Here is an 18,671-nt window from a genome sequence, read left to right as displayed (position 1 = left end):
ACGAGAGACGACTGCACGCATGGAAAATGGGAATTGAAAACGAAACCTCTCATAATTACACTACGGAACCAACACATGGCTTGGCTACCTGCCATCTGACGTGTTGGGCGGCGGCGGCGAATTTGAGGTCAGTTTTGACCATCTCCTGCTCGCTCGATTAAAGGGACTCCCCAACCCCGTCGGCGTCCTCGATGGCTGCTCCTCCCGGCTGCGTTGTTTCACATCACCCTCGAGCCCAAAGCCGTACGTCGAGCCGCCTGCATGCGGATCCGTCGGCACAAGGCCGTATCCCACCCTCGCCCCGGCGACGGGCCGGTGGTCGCTGCCGGGCACCGTGTTCCCCCAGGGCAGCTTCTCGAGGCCGGGGCCGCGGGTTGCTGCGACGATGCTGCTGAACCGGGTGTTGCGGACCAGGCCCTCTTCCCAGACCGCCGCTACGCCGAACGCGACGCCTATGATGGCCAGGAAGATGGCGACGGAGTAGACGGCCCAGAGCTGGCCTTGGTGGTAGTCGTACCGGATGTCGGTGCGTTGTCGGACGCATTCGTACTTTTTGGATGCGTCGGTAACAGGTCCGGTCTGTGTGGCCGTGTCGCTGGCCCATACAACTGTGATGAAGCGAGGATTACTGAACATGGAGATGATGATGTCCTCATAGAATGACTGAACCTCTTCCATCAGATTGCTTACTCCCAAGTAGTTGTGATGATCGATAAGTTTTGTCTGGAGTGCCTTTGTATTCGCGATGGCGCCTGGCTGATAGATTGTGCCGTTGATAAAGTCGCGAAATCTCTTGCCCATGGAGTGATACGCCATAGCCCTTCGGTATCGCTGGAGGTCGGTAGGAAGGATGTAGTTTCGCTCTGGGCTCGCCGTGGTATTGTCCAACGTGCCATCGTTTGCATCAACGCCACGATCTACCACAGTGTCGATGACTGGATATAGGAACTCGCGTCTCTTGACAGTTGTGTTTTGGATCTGGTTGGAGTAATTAAAGAAAACCTCGTATTCCGTCTCATAATGCTCACAACCAAAAGCCTTTGGTGTGTAGGCCGATTTCCATTCTGGATCGGCGGTGTTATTCGGCTGTGTAGCAGTGGTGTTATCAACATGAGCGTACCCAAACCAGAGTATGGGTTCTGTGCGTAGGACGCCGAGGTGAGGTGGAAAGGGGGGCTCCATCTTGGGAACGCCCCCTCCCCATGTTTCGTTCAACTGCGGGTTTAAATATTCCCCTTCAGAAGCGTGTGCGTAGTAGGTGTAGTTTCCTGTCGGAGCGAGCTTGTTAAAATCAAAATACTCGCTCGGCCATTTGGCGCCTCTGAGGTCTTTCACCTCGGAACCGACGCCACTGGCGAGCTCTGTGCACTTGTAGCCTGGTCCTCTGAAGTTGATTGAAAAAGAGCAGTTGAATCCCATGCCACATATTTCATTACTGGCTTCGACGCGTCCGATAGCCTTCCTTTGGAAAGCAGCAGAGGTTGCCACCTCGTCATACTGATCGCTCGGGCCAGCCCAATAGTCGAAGAAATTTGGGTCTGTCTGGTTTGCGCTGGTGGTATTCCAGAGTGAGACGGAAAGCACATATAGCCCATCAATTTTCTTCCCGGCGCGCCAGTCAACGTGCTCCTCTTGAGTGAAATTGAGGGTGCGCACGTTCGGGCACATTGCGTTTTCTGTCGTTGTCCTGGGTCGTACGCCCAAGGTATCGGAGGTGAGGATGACCACCAAAGGAGTGCACCACACATAAAGAGCAAGAATCATTGCGACCCTGGCTTGCTTGAATACCTCAAAGTTGAAGATGGCAGACATATCCTCCGCTGCGGCGAAGAGGGAATCGACTGCCGCCAGAGTAAGCATCTTGCGTCGTACCGTCATCCACACCCGCTGGCGAAAAGCGAGAATTACAGCCGATGCGAGACTTGCTTTACTGAGGAATGACAGAGCAGCGCCATAGCGAAGCATACGGAGCTGATTGTTGGCTTCAGACCCATCAAGATGTTTGTAGAAGAAGTGGTGGCCCATGGCAAAAGCGATACCGGCGAACAGAAAGAAGTACATGTTCCATGACGGATGCCACCATTTCTGATAGACTGCAATGTGGCCCGGTGGATGATACGTGTATGACTCTGGCCGACCCGGCGGGGGCTGGTACGGAGGCGAGGACAGAAGGGCCGAGTGCGAGTCGATGCGAACCTGCTTTTTCGGCCCAAACCCGCCCGTGTACGGCGTGCTGAACTCCGACTGGGAGGGCGTGTAGTTGGAGTATTCATAAGAGTCTAGCTGCAGCGGCGACGGCCGCGGCCGGGGTTGGTGCTGGCCATGGTTGCTAAAGGTCTGTGTCGTCGGAAAGTAGGCAGCGACGCCGGCGGCTGCACGTTCTGAGAAAGACGGTTGAGGGGATTTCGCGGTGGGTGTCGGTGGGCTGCGGCCGTATGGCCCGGGCGGGCTGCCGATCGGCGCCGGCGTAGTCGGGGTTTGGGGGATCGGTTTCCGGGGGAGCTGGCGGGAGGCATGCCATTCTGTAGATGGTGTCATTTGAATATCGGGAGATCCGTGGAGGCCGAGGCCCTGGTTATAGTCTCGTCCTTCCATTGTAAGGAATTAGGTATTAGATTGTAGGCGACGATTGTCTTCTGTTGTGTGGTGTAACTTCGGCGAAACTGTATATTGGGAGGTGGTATCAATTGGAATTTGACAGCAGGAGGATGCCGAGGGCATGTGAATACATTGACGATGTTGCGGAATAATAATACTGTATTTGATGAGAAAGAGAAGGAAAATGGCGCGCCTCTATCGAGGCATCTCAAGATGTAATCGGTGCGTGTTGCGGATGCGAAGTGGGCACGGGAGTGAGCGGCAAGGAGCCTAGACTCCCAGGTCTCAGCGAGAAGTAGCTTAAACGAGCAATGATCAGAAGAGGAGGAAGGTGGTGGGAAGGAGGGAGAAAAGGGAACTAATAAGACACAGCACTCGCGTGCTCCCTCCCGCCAACAAGGCTGGCACAGCTGGGTGGGAAACACCACCAACATCACTTGCCGGAAGGGGGTGTACATGGATGACTACTTGTCTTGCGCTCTTCTCCGGCGTCCTTCACTTTCGACATGAGCAGAAAGAGTGGAGGGAAGGCCTTGAGCTGTGCCGGTACGAAGAAAGTCTACAACGCCTGGGGGTCGCATCCTCGGGGCTGCGACTGGCATCTGCAGCAAAACTGGCTCAGCTGGATGTGATGGCGCAGGTCTGGCGTAGCCCGTCACCAACGCGGCGGGTTGGTTGGGGTTCTGCAGCCCTCGTGTGATTGGCGATAATGTGCGAGTGGCGACCAGGATGCGCCTTGAGAACTTGGTCTGCCTTTTGCCCATGGGCGAGACCGGTTTTGGGGGCCTATTCTGCCCGGGGACATTTGTTGCTGCCTTCGTCGCGGTCGCATCCTCGATGACTTTCATCGTTGACTGTGGACACGCTAGATTACGACAGCGATCCCAGACTGCTCCCATTACAGTATGAAGGAAGGGCTGGTGCTCGGTCTTCGCCTCGTGGGGCCAACAATGAGCAGAACGGGTGAGAGTGTTTACGTGGACATGGTTGTTCAGATGCAATGCAGGGTTGAGGATGAGGTGAGACGACGGAAAAGAGATTTGGGTGGGAGGGGCAATGAGACCGGGGGGACTGTCAGACCTGAGTAGCGCTGCGAGGTCTTTTCGATGCCACTCACCAATGATCGTTTGAGTGAATATTCCCGATGCCCTGGTGATGAGAAACCCACCGTATTTGCGGCTGGAAACTCGGGCGTGGGTTGATGTTCGAAGCAGACGAGAACGCGTGGATGTACCAAGGTTGGTTGAAACCACGTCTGAGCTGATCCCGACTTCGTGGTTCTTGGGACGCTGGTAATGCGGAGGTGATGTAGCCAGCCGCAAAGAAGAAACAGTCGAGCCGAATTGACTCGGAAGAGCCCTGGGAGGAGCAGATAGGGCAGGCTACGGGGCCCGGTGAGATGTGACCCGCGTGGTGTGGCTGCACCGCCGAGGGCCGGGGCATCTTGGTATTGGCCGTCGGCGGCGGGGGAAGACCATTTACGAAGGCGGACGACCGCGGGAGGAGCTGACATGCATTTCGCACTTCTTGTGCCCCCTTCGTCACTTTGGATGAGAAGAGCGTCTCCTGTCGCATTATCTTTTCTCAAGCTCAGACGACGATGAGGGTGTACGCAGCCAGACCAAAGCCGGACTTGGGTGAGATGATGGTCTGATGCCCTTCCTCCCGAACCGTCCACATCTCCGATTCAGCCCTACGCCGCCGTCTCCTCAGGTCGGCGATGTCTTGCCCAGCCTTGAAGCACTGCCACCCCGATGCAAGGAGACGGTTTTAACAGCTGCTTCAGCCTCATAAAACCATTTGATCTCGGTCTCTAACCAGTTAAGAATATCGTGCTGGTCACTTCAAAGTGAAAAAATGACGTTGTTGGCATAAGAACGAGAAATCTTATGTATTCTGCGAGAATATCTACCGACGCGAAGTCGAGATCTGATCGCTCAGATCATGTAACAAAGTTTGTAGGTATGTTTGTTCCTTCCAATAATGATAACAATCCCAATGATTATGCACAAAGAAAGCAAAGGAAAAATGAAAACACGAGGGCGAATTCCAATCGAACCCTTCGTCAGTGCGTATCCGTTACAAGCCCAACTCCGTCCAGGCTGGGAAGCCGCCCAAGCCAAATGCATGATTTCCTGTCTTGATCTTCATCTTCGCTTCATCTTCAATCGTTCTCGTCGTTGTCGTCTGTCATCCTTCATCTTTCATGGTCGCGTTTTAGAACACGAGGGCAGAGACCCTCTCGTCCCTGTCCCTGTGCTCTCTCTCCTTCTTCTTGAACAATGACTTGAGCATGTTGTTCTTCTTGGGCCGAGTCGCAATGTCGATCACCTCAGAATCCTTCTCGCTCTTGCCCTCCTCAATCGTCAACATCGACACCCGACCCGTCCTCTTGGAGGCCGAGCTGCGATGGCTTCGGTGGCTGCTGGCGATGCTCTCCGTGTCGGCGCCTCGCTCAGATCTCGCGACACTGCTCTTGCGCTCCGGGACGTCCGGTTCGCGCACGCTAGCGCTGCTGCGGTGCGACTTGGAAGAGTGGTGCGTCCTCTCAGTCCTGGAGCTGCGGTGCGTCTTGGAGCTGCGCGTCGTGCGGAAGCTGCGCTCCGTGCGGGTATCCGGGTCGCCACGGATAGAGCGGGCGGCCTCGGGGCTGATGAGCTCCATGTCGACACTCTCGTCCTCACCCATGGGCGCGATGCCGCGGCGCCAAGTCTCAATGGAGCTGAGCTCCTCTTCCAAGCGCTCATCTAGGACCACGGCCTCGTCGTACGTAACGCTACCCTCTCGAGGTTGCTGTCCATACGAGTCGAACTGGTCGTACGGGTCGTACGTGTACTCGACGGGCGGCTGTACGGCAGGCGCCGGCTGTGCCTCCATGGCGATGGCGTTGTTCATGGCGGCCGCTTGTTGGGCTTTGGCATCCTTGATCTGCTTCACGATCTTCCATCCGCCGAACATGACCACAGTCATGCCAACGGCGGCTCCGGCCGCGATGAGGAACTGGGGCGAGGCAAGAAGCGCGAATACGGCCGGGGACCCTCCCTTGATTACAGAAAGAAAGGCCGGGGACATGCTCTTCAGCAGAGTCGAAAGTTCGGCGAGCGTCAGGGCCACGGCGGCAGCGGCTTCGGGGTTTCCTTGGAGATGGGCGATGGTGGCTGCGGCGGTGTGCTGCACGCAGTGTGCTTCGTCGAGGAGCCCCTCGACCCGGGCTATCAGATCTTTCGCCTTGTCCTCCTTGGGGTCCAGATCGGTTCGGTCCTGCAGATCAGGAGGGATGTTGCCGTACGCGAGGTCCATGTCGATTTCCTTCTTCTTCTTTCCGACAGTGGGTACGGCCGGCGCCGACATTGTGCGGGGAACATTGGCGCCGCGAATCGTCGCAGAATCGGCGAGACTGTCGCTGCATGCCGGAGCGACTGTGTAGTGTTGCATGGCCGGGCGGCTCATCTGCATATCACGGGGTGCGGTCTCTGCATAGGGAGAGCGGTATGCAGCTGGGGGCGCTCTTGAGGGAGTGACGCTGGACACTTCAGAGTGAGCCTTGAGGTTGTTTTCGGTCAAGGCCGGTCTCGACGGGGGATAATAGTCCTGCTCGGGATAATGAGACCGCCGGGAGCGGTGACTCCTGCGGGAGCTGGCGACTGAGTGGCCATCGTCGTAGGAATAACGGCGCTCAAAAGCCTCGGGAGGGAGATCGCGGGATGTGTCGAATGTTTGGGCGCGCCTGAGCTCGCGGTCGGCCTTGATAGAGGCCTTCTTCTCCTGGTAGGAGGCTTTGGCTTCTTTAAAGATGCCAGCGAGTTGTTTGCCCTGCAGCAGAAGAAAAAGATGATACGTCAGCTTTGGGCCTCAACGGTCATCTTGAAGTTGTAGTGCGCGTGCATCTTGCAGGTCGAATGTTGCAAAAGACGCGGCCTGGCGAGGGCTGGACTTGGAATTTCAGAGGGGCGGTGGGGGGAAATGCAACGGGTGTGAGCCAGCGAGAGAGACGTACGGTACTTATAATCTTTCCCGAGTTGTTGATGATGGTGACCGTCTGAGTGAGGGCCATGGTGTTTTGAGCGTCAGTCACTCGTCCGGTGACAGACTTGAGAGAAGATGTGTGTGTGTGTGATATGTCGAAGGGAGCAAAAGGTGTGAGTGCACTCACACAGGCGGTGACCTGGTGTGTGTGTGTATGCGCGCGCGGTTTTGGAGCTTATGTGGTGGTGCTACTAGTCGATTTTTGAAGCTTCCGGTCCTTTAAGTGACGACAGGGAACCCAGGGCGGGAGGTTGGTCCAACACGTCTAAGAGGGAGCCTGTCCACCGCCAAAAGTCTCTTCACGCGCTGTCTGGGGAGCCACTTGAGGGGATCCTCGGGGCAGTTGTTAGTTCTGGGCGCGCCGTGCAAAGGCAGGGTTCGTCGCTGTCGACGATGCGGTGAAGGAAAGGAGGCCCCTAAAACAACTCCACCGTCAAAGTTCAAACGGAAGCGAGTACCGACTTGGGTGACAGGGGGCCACGGAACGGAAGGGCCCAGGAAGGGGACGGGCGTCGCAAATCGCTCCACCGCTCTTAACGCAGTTGAGCAGGAGATCTCTGTCTTAGTGTGACGGCAGGATCCCGAGACGTTGGCTGTTGGCTCAGAGCCCGTTTAAAGGTGGATGATGAGTGAGTGACAAACAGGCTGGGACCGTTGTCAAAGTGGACGACGGCGGCGGAAGCCAGCCGGGTGGTGGACGTTGCTTGCTTGGGACGGTGAGCCCGTTCCCGGGATGGATGTCAAGAGGCTGGCGATGGAGATGACGATGGGGACGGAGATGTCGTTTGTGACACGGACAGCAAGACAGATGATCAAAAAATACGGAGATGGCGGAAGAACGGTGTGAGAATATGAGTATGGGTATGGATATGTGAGGGATGAGAGAGTTGAGGCTATCGCGCGTGGACGCGATGCAGGCCCCGGCGCACGTCTCGATGTGTTGGTTGAGATGGGAGCAAAAGAGCGGGGGAAAGGTGAAAAACACACACACAAGGGATGCGGAGGAGGCAGGGAGGGAAGTAAGAGGTAGGGGGGGAAACAACATGAACGAAGAGGGGCCTCTTTTCGATGAAATACCCGGCAATTAGTTCTTATGTTATCGCCAGAGAAGCGCCAGTTAGGAGAGACAGCCAGTGAGAGAAACACCTCATCATACGCCCCAGCCAGATGCCGTATCGAGACCAAGCGACGTCCAGCAATCAGAGCGAAACGATGCCCGTCGTGCGCGATGTTTCCAACCGACAATGTGTGTGGTGTGGTGTGTCTGTGTGTAGGTACCCAAAGATGCAGAGCAATTAGTCGCAAGATGCAGCGCAGCGCAGCGCAGCACATCGCACTCGCAATCACAGTTGCAGTCCACCTCCCCCAAGGCCATGGCATGGCGACGGCGCTGGCATTCATGACAGGCAATGGAAGCATGGCAATCAAAAATTCTCAGCAAACACCCCTCCTCCCCCTCCCTTCTCCGTGGCGCCGGCGGGGCCAGGCCAGACCGTCAAGAACAGGGCGACATGTCAGCGATTGGCCGCGGTGGAAACCGGCGACGCCCCTTTTACAGTTTCTTGGGCGCCGTTGCAGCTGGCCACCGCCAGAAACAGAATGAAGCCGGGGGATGTCGCTCTCCAGACTCCAGAGAGAGACACCTCACTCGCTCGCTCACAAAGCCCTCGTCTCTCACTCGGTCGGTGACTTGGGTCTATTGCCCTCTCTGCCTCTCACATGAGAAACGGTCTGGCCCACTCTCACCTCCTCTTCAGCTCATCCGTGGCCACTCGCGTCTCTCCGCGCTTCCAGACTTCACCTCGCTCACAGGCCTGGTCCTTGTCAATCTTGTCTCCGGCTTCTTCCCGCCCATTCCGACCAGGCCAGAGCTTCCCCTTCCCGCTTCCCACCTGGCACCCTTCCGCCCTCTCTATTTCGCTTCGCCTTCTTTTGCCCGGGCGCCTGTGCGTCTTGCCGCGTCTGTGTCTTCGCTCTGCCGCTCCCGTCGCCCGTCCGTCCCTTTCCCAGGATAATTACGGCGCAAGGGCCACAGGCCACAGCTGTCCCGGATACCAGCCCTCCTCACCGCATCGCGACATCACTCATCAGCCAGCCAGGGGTGGCTTGGAACGTCAGGCACGCGTACGACTCTTCTAAATTCGTCCCTCCTGTCGTCGAGTTGCCGCCAATTGGATCATGTCTGAACCTCTCTTGGCGTGATTGTTAATCCCCGATGGATCCTCATCCTGCTTCTCCGCTGCGGCTGCGGCTACCGGTGGCCTTCCTCGACCTTCTCCTGACCTTCGAATTGTGGTGCGCTGTCTCCTGCTGCATGACGCATCACGCACGATGAGGTCGATGAGGTTGTACAGCTTCACTCCCTCAATCTGAATTGAGACAGCCCTCCAACCCTCCCATCTGTGTCCAGCAAGGCACTGCTCATTCATTGCAACCCAGTCCCCAATCCTGCGTTCCTGACGTCGTGCGTCCAGCTCCGACCGCTTGGCCGAGGGCCGTTATCCGTCGACTATCGTCATGGTGGATTGACTGACCTGACCTTCATGTTGGACTGACAGCAGCAACGTGAACGTGGGCAGTGGGCGGGCAAGTGGGTGGTTGCGGGGCGGGAGAAACGCCCGAATGCTCTTCTCGGCACGGTCTCATTCGGCATCTCCTCACCTTAAACGCTCCTGTCTCACTCACCAAACAACTCATCAGTTGTCCCCTCTCGCTCTCTCTCAGTCTCAGCTCACCCACCCACCAGTTCACACCCGGCAGACCGGTCACATCAAAAAGGAACCGTCTTCCCCTCGTTCACACCTATCATCGTCAAAAGCCAATCTTTCCTCTACCGCGGCCCTTCCCATTGGGTTCGTAATGCCCCTGTCAATCCGCACCCTCATCAATCCCATCAACTGCAGCCGCCGATCCTGCCACACCACCACCATCGGGCTCTTTCACCCTCCAAACTCTCTCCATTGGGCTGCGATGCACCCGCGACACCCCCAACACTAGAGCTTCACCCGCACCCCGCGGTCTCGGTCCTGGCAGATCACCTGTGTGTCGCCGGAAGCCCTTGCTCTCTCTCCCGGATGGCGGCTGAGAGCGCGACACGACAGCAGGTGGCAAGTGTCACCTCGTGGTAGGCTTTTAGCACAGTCTCGAACTCAAAACCGGCTTGCCCCTTGGCTCGAATCTCCAGCCTCTCAATGATCAAGGAAGCCTCCGAAACGAGCGATTGGGAAGACTCTAGGCCGGTCTTCGTACTGGACGTGCTAACGGCGGCTTTCTCGGCAATCGCCTCATCATCTTAGGCCTCCACGGGCCAAGTGAGAGGTCCCCGCGTTGATGTCAACATACTTTAAGCGTCTCCTCCATCTCTCTTGCGGTTGGCTCGAGTCTGCATGTATCCGCTAACCGCCGCGTTACAGCGGCCAGCCTCGTGCCTAACAGCTGGGTCCCGTGACTGGCTCGTAAGATGAGATTTGACAAGCTCATGCCACTGCGCCGTCGTCCTGCACCATCCAGGCAATTGCAGTAATATTTCAGGCGCCAATGCCGCGGCTGTTTTCAACACTGAATCGTGCGAGATGCCAGCTGCTCGAACCCCTCGTCAACAAGACGTGTGCTTGCCATTTGCATCTTGCATATTATCTCAATGATCTTCGCTGTGTGTCGATGCTGTCAGTGACGACTCTGCTCCTGTTTGCAATTTTTTGGCGTGTCTGGCGTCTTGCTTTAATTGTCGTACGATTGCTGAAGGATTGGTCGGATATTCTGGTCTATTATCTCCGTATGACAGCTCGGGTGGTGCATCTGCTGACAAACATGAAATCCTTCGCGCCGTTCACGGCTAGTGTCTGTTTGGACGTCTGAATTACTAATTCAACCTGACAATCTGACACTTTGTATGTGTGCTTTGTTGTGACTACCTGTCCGCGAAGAACAAACTTGATTCAATCACTGCCATCACCGCGTGCCAGCCACGTTCGAATAGCCAGCCCATCGAGGTTCTTTGCCTAGAGACGCAGCATAACGATGAACCTGGATACAGCCGAGGATCTGTTGAACTTCAGCTTGGTTCAGACTGCCCCTCCAGTCTTGTTTTGCAGTATTTGCAATAAACCCTTTAGCCAAGGTGGGTATCTCGTGATGTCTCATCTTTCGTGCCCAACGTTAGGCAGCGGAGTTACGGCAATGTCCATGAGGATAATGCCGAGGGAATGCGGTCTTTCTACGTGCAGGACGCTTCCGTAATCGCGGATCCCAGACCAACAGTACCATTAGTCTAACTCATTCGACAGAGACTGCATTGAAAAGACATGTCGCGTACTGTCGACGAGCAAGAAATAGGCCTCGTATCAGACCTAAGCCTTGTATAGAATGCCGAGCAGCGAAAAGCAAGTGCAATCTCGAGGAAAGATGCAGTCGCTGTGTTAAAAAGGGGCTTGTCTGTAGTTATTCCGACGCTGTTACTTACCAGAGACAAAACGAACCAGCGACAGCTTCCATACCCATGCCGCCAGCATCTGATAGTATCGGAGAGCTCAACCTATACGGTGGTACCCAGGATACCGGTACACTGTGTTTGCCTGCTGGTGAGGCGCAAGACTGGATCAATTCATACAACCTTGGTGTAGTTGATCTCAACCGCCTCACGCCCGAAAATCTTGCGGTCTGCCTCCCCAACGAAATCGATGGCGACACGGATATGATTCTTTCGGGTAGACTGCACGAGATTGCCATATCCGGCATGGTCAATGAATGTACCATTTCTTCCATTTCTCGAATATCGTTTCCTCTCAGCAGCATCCGACCTCACAGCGCTGCCGTTCAAGCTAGCGCAAGTGTCATTAGACAATCCCTGGCTGCATATCCCCAAATGATGCTCCGGCGCTCGACGTTTCCGCCTTTCATCCATCCTCATCAAGACAAAAGCAAGCTTCCTGTACCGCTAGCGAACTGCATGGGAATAGCTGTTTTGTATGCCGCAAGGAATAAAGACACTCAGGCCTTCTTGTGGAGAACGATTCGAGATGAGCAAGAAAGATGCCTTCGAGAGGTAAAACATGCTTCGCAATCCCAAGCCTTTGCTCAAGAGAATAATTCGAATTTGCAGATGGCCGGCTGGTCTAAGTATAACGTCTTTGCGGCCATGCAATCGCAATTGATTTACATCATGATGCGAGTCGTGGATGGCTGCTGCGGAGGAGAAGTTCAGAGTCGAGAGTACAATACGAACATGCTGCTGGCGTACAAGGTTTGCAGCGACAATCATAAAGACAAAATTATGCACTGACCTTATACCAAGGGATTCTGGAGTCACTTGGTTGCCTTAAATGTGACTTCTTGCGATGCTGCTGTCAACAAAACAATTGAGTGGGAGGATTGGGTTCTTGAAGAATCTCTTGCGAGGTACATTTCAGTCTTCTGTGCGATTAACAGTTGTTAACCCTGTTCCAGAATTGCATGCGTTTGGTTTCTTGTCGCTCAAATCAGCTCGGTGAGAATGGGTATGCCATGCGGTATCCTAGATGCTTGGCATAATCTGAGACTTCCGTGCCATCAGTCGCAGTGGACTGCAAAAACATCTGAAGAATGGAAGGAAGAAACGGAGGCACTCAGTAATATGCGAAATCTAGACAAGAGGCCTGTGACGTTTGGGGATCTCTACGAGCTAAATAAAGGAGCAAATCACCAGGCAGTGATTGACAGGCTGGATGTCTGGAATGCCGGGGTAGACAATCTGGGTGTTCTACTGAACGTTGCTGTGAACATGATTTGATTCGTCAAAGTCCATGGCCAACAGTCTACAGCTATTAGTACAGTCTTGGATTTGCATACACAAATGTGTGTCTTTCGTAGGCTGCGTTTACCTTTATAATGAGATGGCACTGCCGGCGGTGCCGTTAATTTTGTCGCGTGCATCCGAAACATGCAACAACCTATCACGCGAATCATCTTTTGCGCTTCTACCGGGAACCGACATTGGGCGCTGTTGCAAGTCGCACGTAAAAATACAATGGATGTCCATGAAGCAAGAGCAAATTTCGAAAACACAGGCACGTTTTGAGGACAAGGCAGTTCTTGACCTGCAGTTCTAGTAAATTCTCTGTATCATCAATTTCAAACAACCAGTGCGGAGTAAACCATTGCGTATTGCCTAAAGCTACAAACGAACAAACATCCGACCATCAACCCGCCGATTGTTACCAAGGAATTGCACCCTCTCTGTTCGAAAAAGTTCCAGAAGGACCACCTGGGGCAGCAGTTGCAAGCTGGATGACGCGCTCGGCTCCAACCTCCACAGGTTCACCAGCTTCCATGAACCCGTTCATCTTCGTTTTGACCAGACCCGGACAGACGGCGTTAGAAACTCCGCCAAAGGGCTTCAAGATGCGAGCATAATTGACCGCAAGTATGTTGACCGCCGCTTTGCTGGCATCGTAAGCCTTGTAGTCGTTGTTGTAGAAAAAGGTGTCCGGGTTTCCGGAAACCTCAAGGGAGCCCATCGTAGACGAAAGAAAGATAACACGGGGATGGTCGCCCTTTTGGAGAAGCGGAAGAGCGGCTTCTGTCAGGGCTGCAGTGCCAAAGACGTTCGTGTTGAATGTCTTGGAGAATAGGTCTCGAGTGGACACAAAGGCGTCCGGCTTAGTGTCAAGAGCGACCCCTGCGTTGTTGACAAGGACATCGAGCTTGCCATGAACATTGGTGATGTGGTTAATGGCATTGTTGATCGAGTCATCAGAAGTAATGTCTAGTTGGACAGAGGAAACAGAGTGACCCTGCTTCTTGAGCGAGTTGGCAAGCTCGATACCGGAGTCGGGATTGCGGGATCCAATGATGACATGGAAATTGGGAGTCTTGGACAGAAGACGAACGACGGCTTCCCCGATGCCTGCGTTGCCTCCGGTAACTAGAGCGATAGACATTGTGACTTCAATGCTTTAAAATAGCCGAGGAAGGTGATTATTTGATAGAATGAAGAGAAGGTTGGATCTTGTTTAATTGGTGCGGGATGTGCTGTTTTGTAGGTCCCTCAGTTAGGAGTTCTAGGTCTGCCTTTTATCCTCCCCGTCGAAGGGGCGGATGACAAATGTGCCAAATATCAACGAGAACTCTTCTTGTGGTATTACAAATGATTGATCGCCAAAGTGAGGTTCAGGACCAAATTGGCCGGCACGATGCGGGGCGGAATCGTTGATACCGGCGACTTTGGGCGGCGGAAAGTGGGGCTTTCACGGCGGTGGGCGGCGCTTGCGGCCAAAGTGGCCGCGCCAGCGGGGAGTATTGGTTCGGCAGAAATGTCCACCATGGATGTCCGCGTCAGTGAGCGGCTGAGTAACTTTATGAGCGGGGTAATACGCATGTGCGTTTCAGAGGGCCATCAAAGATGAAGAACACGGTAAGGTATCCGAGAGGTTTTCAGCATTTGCAATGTTCGTACCCAGAATGGTAGGAAGCCTGCGAGTGACGGAGAACTGAAAGGAAATCTTCAAGGTATCTAAACATGAAAATACAAAGGCTTTTTGACATTATTGGCGGTTTGATTGAATATCTTTGCCTACTTTGTAGGGTATTGGCCAGTCTGCCTCATTTATTGTTGCAAATCGCTAAACTGACAGACCTGTATTGAGGATGAATTCCACTTGGCAAGTAGGAAAGTGAAATATTTTGATGTACGTGGTTGGACACCTTGGCCTTATGGTTAATGGGTATGGTGTGAGATATTCCAGAAATCTGATAATACGGCATACCTACCATCAGCATGATCAAACGCAAAGGACGAAACGATGAGAAGTAGATGTAGACGATGGAAACTTAGCAAGATCAGACATTGAAGTAATGTATCCAAAGTTTGGGAGAAGAAAAGAAGAAGTTCAGGCCGAAAGTGAAATGGGTGGAAGGAGCACAGATGTGACAGAGACCCCTCCTCAACACACGTTGCCACAATCCTCACCAAACCACGACAGGCCTGGAGCCCTAAATCTCAGCTGAGACTATCGTGTGACCTTTCTTAACATCGAAAAAAACGATAGGGTCCAGGTCAGTCAAGAAAAGACATCGAAATGCGATATTGGTCACCGTATCAACATGGCCCAATAAGCCCAACATCAACCATAGACCAAGCGCCTTCGCAGCTCTTTCGCCGAGTGCTTGCTATTAGGGCTCTTAGGGCGAAAAGTCGTACTCAGAGAGAAAATCAAAAATACTGAAATCAACCAAAGCTTGTTTGCACAGTTTACGGACGTTGCCACAATTCTTCGTGCATAGGATTCGAAGGAACATGGGGCGCAATCGGACACTCAAGGTAAGTTCAAACTAGGATGCACCTGGAATTTTCTCAGCCGGCATGTCGCCTCCCAGGCTTATGAATAGGCTGCACCTTCGACGAGCAGACCCATTCAGAATAAGGCCTTTGACTGTCTCAGGCTCCCAGCAGAACACCAATTGCAGCCACCCAGAGATACTGGCACATCGAGACGCAGACAAGTTGACAAATCCAGTCATTGCTACGGATGGTGTGACAGGCTTTGACACTTTATCAGTGACGTGAGACGCCGACGCAGGGCCCGAGTTTATTTTCTTAAGCGTCGTGGCTGGAAGAGCGCGCATTCGGATGCAAGCTCAAGCCCTCCCGTGGCAAGCAAACACACCCGAATTTGTCAATTACTTCAGATGAACTGACCATTCTTTTGACAGTGCCGACTGACGTCCGCAGAAACGTCAGTGCAGCGGCAGTAGGTCCCGCATCCTGGCAGCCGAGCCTCTGCCCTCATCCTCAGCCGGCAGGATCTGAACCATGATGCAGTGCACAGACGGGGATGTTCTGGTGGAGGAGTCGGGGCTCTTTCCGGTCAAACAAGTCTCGAGACGTTTGGAAGGCATATCTATGGTATTTGAGAACGGCTGCATCCACATGTACACCGAGGGCTGCCTCGGCTTTCACCAGGCTGCATCCCATTATTGGCTGGATGATGAGCTGTATGCAGGTGCCGGTCGTTTCGCCATAGTCTCTCCCCTCTATAAATCACTACGGCTCCCAATACGACCAGTTCGTGTTCGTGATTCGGATCCCCATCATTCAATTCTATTGCCTACCTAATTTCAAAAAGACCATCATGCGTGGATTCGTTGTTTTCGCCTCCGCCTTGTGCGTGAGTTACGTCTCTGCTCAACAGGGAGCTGTATGCTTTGATGACTTGGACTGCCTACTCGCTGTAAGTGCTACTTGCTTCATGACTAGCAAAGGCGTCTCACTGAATGTTACGAACAGGGCGGCCAGAATGCGAAGTGTACCAGGGCACAAGCTGGGGCAATCACCGGGTGCGTTTGGACAACTTATTACCTGACGTACTAGTACAAGAGGCTAACCTTTACACTAGGAACTGTGCAGGCGGTACTGCTGCTGGAGGAGCAGGTGCAGGTGCTGCTGCTGCCAAGGGCAAGGGCAATAATGCTGCTGCGGCAGACCCTATCGGCTCGCTCCTTGGGGGTCTCACCGGGGCCAAGGCCAAGGGCAAGACTGCCACCGCCGCTGCTCCAGCAAAGGCGAAGGGCAAGACTCCCGCCGCTGCTGCTCCGGCAAAGGCGGCTAAGAAAGCAAAGAGCCCAGCTCTTGGAGCTAGACAGGCCGCGGCCGTTCCTGCCGCCTCTGCCGCCCCGGCCGCTGCTCCGGCTGCTGCTCCAGCTGGAGCCCCGGCCGCTGACCCTATCGGCTCGGTCCTCGGAACGTTGACGGGCAAGACCAACGGTCAGGCTGCTGGTGCTGCTGCTGCCCCTGCGGGAAGTCAAGCTGCCGACCCTATTGGTACCGTTCTTGGAACTGCCGCTGGTGTCCTTAAGGGCAAGGGAGGCCAACCAGCTGGTGCCGCCGCACCCGCAGGCTCGCAAGCTGCCGATCCCATCGGGACGGTCCTGGGAACCGCTGCCGGCGTCCTGAAGGGCAAGGGTCAACCCGCCAATGCGGCAGCCCCTGCTGGTAATGCTGCTGCTAACCCCCTTGCGGCCCCCTTGAACACTGTGCTGGGCGCGGCTGCTGGCGTTCTTAAGAAGAAGGGAGCTGCTACTCCTAACGCTGCCGCCCCTGCTGCCGGTGCTGCCGCGCCCCCTCCAGCAGCTGCCGCACCACCTCCGGCTGCAGCTCCTGCAGCACCTGCCGCGTCTAAGCCGGCTCCGGCTCCAGCTGCGCCGGCCGCACCCGCTGGATCCAAGCCTGCCGCCGCGGCCCCCCCGGCTGCTCCCAAGCCTGCTCCTCCTGCCGCGGGTCCCCCGGCTGCAGCTCCGAAGCCCGCCGCCCCTGCACCTGCCGCTCCCGCCGCTGGCAAGCCTGCTCCTCCTCCCGCCGCTGCGCCTCCGGCCGCACCCGCCGCCGGCAAGCCTGCCCCCCCTCCAGCTGCCGCTCCCGTCCCTGCTGCCCCAGCTGGTGGCAAGCCGGCCGCAGCCCCGGCTCCAGCTCCTGCAGCCCCAGCTCCACCAGCCGGAGGAAAGCCAGCCGCCGCCCCACCGGCCGCCCCGAAGCCAGCTGCTCCACCAGCTGCCGCCCCGGCCCCCCCTCCTGCCGGAGCACCTGCGGCTCCCGCAGCTCCGGCGGGGAAGCGTATGCGCGTGCGTTTCTAAAGGAATGGGACATTTTTGTTATGTCGGGTTTTAATTTTTCAGTAGCCATGACAAAGGCTTAGACACACTGGTGTGGAAAGCAACAAATAGGGACAGGCGTTTTGAGACAAGAAATGAATGCAAGAGACATGAGTTATTAAAGCTGTGAACACATTGAAATAATGAGTGATATGATCTTGACCTCAAGACTTATGGCTTCGCCCTCCGCGATGCTGCAACTTCGAAACTGCAATGTTGTCCCTGGGAGAACATGGTTGGTTGTTAAATCACGGCAGTTCAAACGGAGACTGATGTTCTTGCGGCGATACGCTTCCATGCATAGCCCAGTTTTTGACAACAAGCATGACCGCTTCAGGTTGATCATGAGGCACGATATGCCCTGCCTCATCAACAGTAACGAAGGTCAGGTTTCCACTGGTCTTCGACATCCCCACATGAATATGGTTGCCCATTGGTTCTTGCAAATGCAAGCTGACCCATGGTTCAACTCGGTATTGCGCTTGTCCCTCCCACAAAAGGTCATCGAAAATACGCTTGACCCCCTCGGTATTCCTGCAAGCAAGTATTAGCCGCAGGTGAATCTTCTTAGCGCCAAAGGTATTTACAGACGTACACAATGATGTCATTGTTTCCATTAATGACTAGAACCCGAGTGTGCTTCTTATCAAGGATTGCAGCTACTTCGCGACTTGTGGGAACAAAAAGCTCAGGGGCTTTAGACCACTGCTCGTTCAAGTCCATATTCACCGTCTTGAAGTCAATCTGGTTCTTAACGCCTATTTGCTTTTGAACATGTGCTTGGTTCAGGTATCCAGTGATCTCCTCCATGCCTGAAGCCATGTTAGCAGTCGTGACTTGGCTGCAAGTGCTGACGTACCGAGATGACCGCATAAGGGGGGCTCTATACAGTCCACACGGTCGTCGTAAGGGTTGAGACCACCGGGGGTGACCTTATTCATGACAACATCCTCAATAGGCTTGCACGCTCCGTAAGCTGCTTCGCAAGTCTTACCATCATATGCCATATCACAGCCTCGGCTGAAATGGTCGCACGTGGGATAAACGGCAGCCATCGTAGCACACTCGGTGTCGTTGAGGCCTCTTCGAGATACCGAAAGCCCGATGCCTTGGACCAAAGTTGGCGTGCAAAAGTGCTCACATAGACCTAGAACAACCTTTGGAAAGCTGACAAGGGCGTTTACTAGAATGATGGAATCCAGTCTTCTTCTCATTCTGCTGACATACGTAGGAACGTATTGTCCACCAAATGACTCACCCGCGAAGTGGATAGACCTGTTGGATAGTTCGGGAAAGACATCATCAAGGAAGACGTCCAGGAATTTATCGATGTCATTCTCGGCCTCGTTCAAATCATGGGCCCAAAGATTCGAATCGTCCGTGTAAGAGAACCCTACCCCGATAGGTTGACTAGTAAGCTCATA

The 18,671-nt window shown here is 54.6% G+C and overlaps 6 protein-coding genes across 6 annotated transcripts; 2 read left to right on the top strand and 4 right to left on the bottom strand.

Moving 5' to 3' along the window:
- Positions 1-84: 84 nt before the first annotated feature.
- On the bottom strand, positions 85-3,446 carry GCG54_00011685 (uncharacterized protein; the record flags this gene model as incomplete). The annotated part of the gene is made up of 2 exons (XM_045411582.1): positions 85-2,571; positions 3,258-3,446. 2 exons carry the CDS (start codon positions 3,444-3,446, stop codon positions 85-87), a joined length of 2,676 nt encoding a protein of 891 aa, XP_045256819.1.
- Positions 3,447-4,815: 1,369 nt separating this feature from the next.
- GCG54_00011684 (uncharacterized protein) lies at positions 4,816-6,652 on the bottom strand (the record flags this gene model as incomplete). Its single annotated transcript, XM_045411581.1, has 2 exons — positions 4,816-6,411; positions 6,596-6,652. The coding sequence occupies 2 exons, from the start codon at positions 6,650-6,652 to the stop codon at positions 4,816-4,818; spliced, it is 1,653 nt and encodes a 550-aa protein (XP_045256818.1).
- Positions 6,653-11,488: 4,836 nt separating this feature from the next.
- GCG54_00011683 (uncharacterized protein) lies at positions 11,489-12,391 on the top strand (the record flags this gene model as incomplete). The annotated part of the gene is made up of 4 exons (XM_045411580.1): positions 11,489-11,655; positions 11,707-11,866; positions 11,918-12,021; positions 12,070-12,391. 4 exons carry the CDS (start codon positions 11,489-11,491, stop codon positions 12,389-12,391), a joined length of 753 nt encoding a protein of 250 aa, XP_045256817.1.
- Positions 12,392-12,815: 424 nt separating this feature from the next.
- On the bottom strand, positions 12,816-13,541 carry GCG54_00011682 (Carbonyl reductase 1; the record flags this gene model as incomplete). Its single annotated transcript, XM_045411579.1, has 1 exon — positions 12,816-13,541. The coding sequence occupies one exon, from the start codon at positions 13,539-13,541 to the stop codon at positions 12,816-12,818; it is 726 nt and encodes a 241-aa protein (XP_045256816.1).
- A 2,190-nt stretch (positions 13,542-15,731) lies between these two features.
- GCG54_00011681 (uncharacterized protein) lies at positions 15,732-17,229 on the top strand (the record flags this gene model as incomplete). The annotated part of the gene is made up of 3 exons (XM_045411578.1): positions 15,732-15,830; positions 15,887-15,936; positions 15,996-17,229. 3 exons carry the CDS (start codon positions 15,732-15,734, stop codon positions 17,227-17,229), a joined length of 1,383 nt encoding a protein of 460 aa, XP_045256815.1.
- Positions 17,230-17,495: 266 nt separating this feature from the next.
- On the bottom strand, positions 17,496-18,302 carry GCG54_00011680 (Carboxypeptidase Y-like A; the record flags this gene model as incomplete). The annotated part of the gene is made up of 3 exons (XM_045411577.1): positions 17,496-17,781; positions 17,843-18,059; positions 18,107-18,302. The coding sequence occupies 3 exons, from the start codon at positions 18,300-18,302 to the stop codon at positions 17,496-17,498; spliced, it is 699 nt and encodes a 232-aa protein (XP_045256814.1).
- Positions 18,303-18,671: the final 369 nt, after the last annotated feature.

Source organism: Colletotrichum gloeosporioides (genome assembly GCF_011800055.1).
Source record: "Colletotrichum gloeosporioides strain Lc1 chromosome Unknown consensus_110, whole genome shotgun sequence".
Classification (NCBI taxonomy): Eukaryota; Fungi; Ascomycota; class Sordariomycetes; order Glomerellales; family Glomerellaceae; genus Colletotrichum; species Colletotrichum gloeosporioides.
The sequence above is the reverse complement of the archived record's forward strand: the minus strand, read 5'-3'. Positions and strand labels throughout refer to the sequence as shown.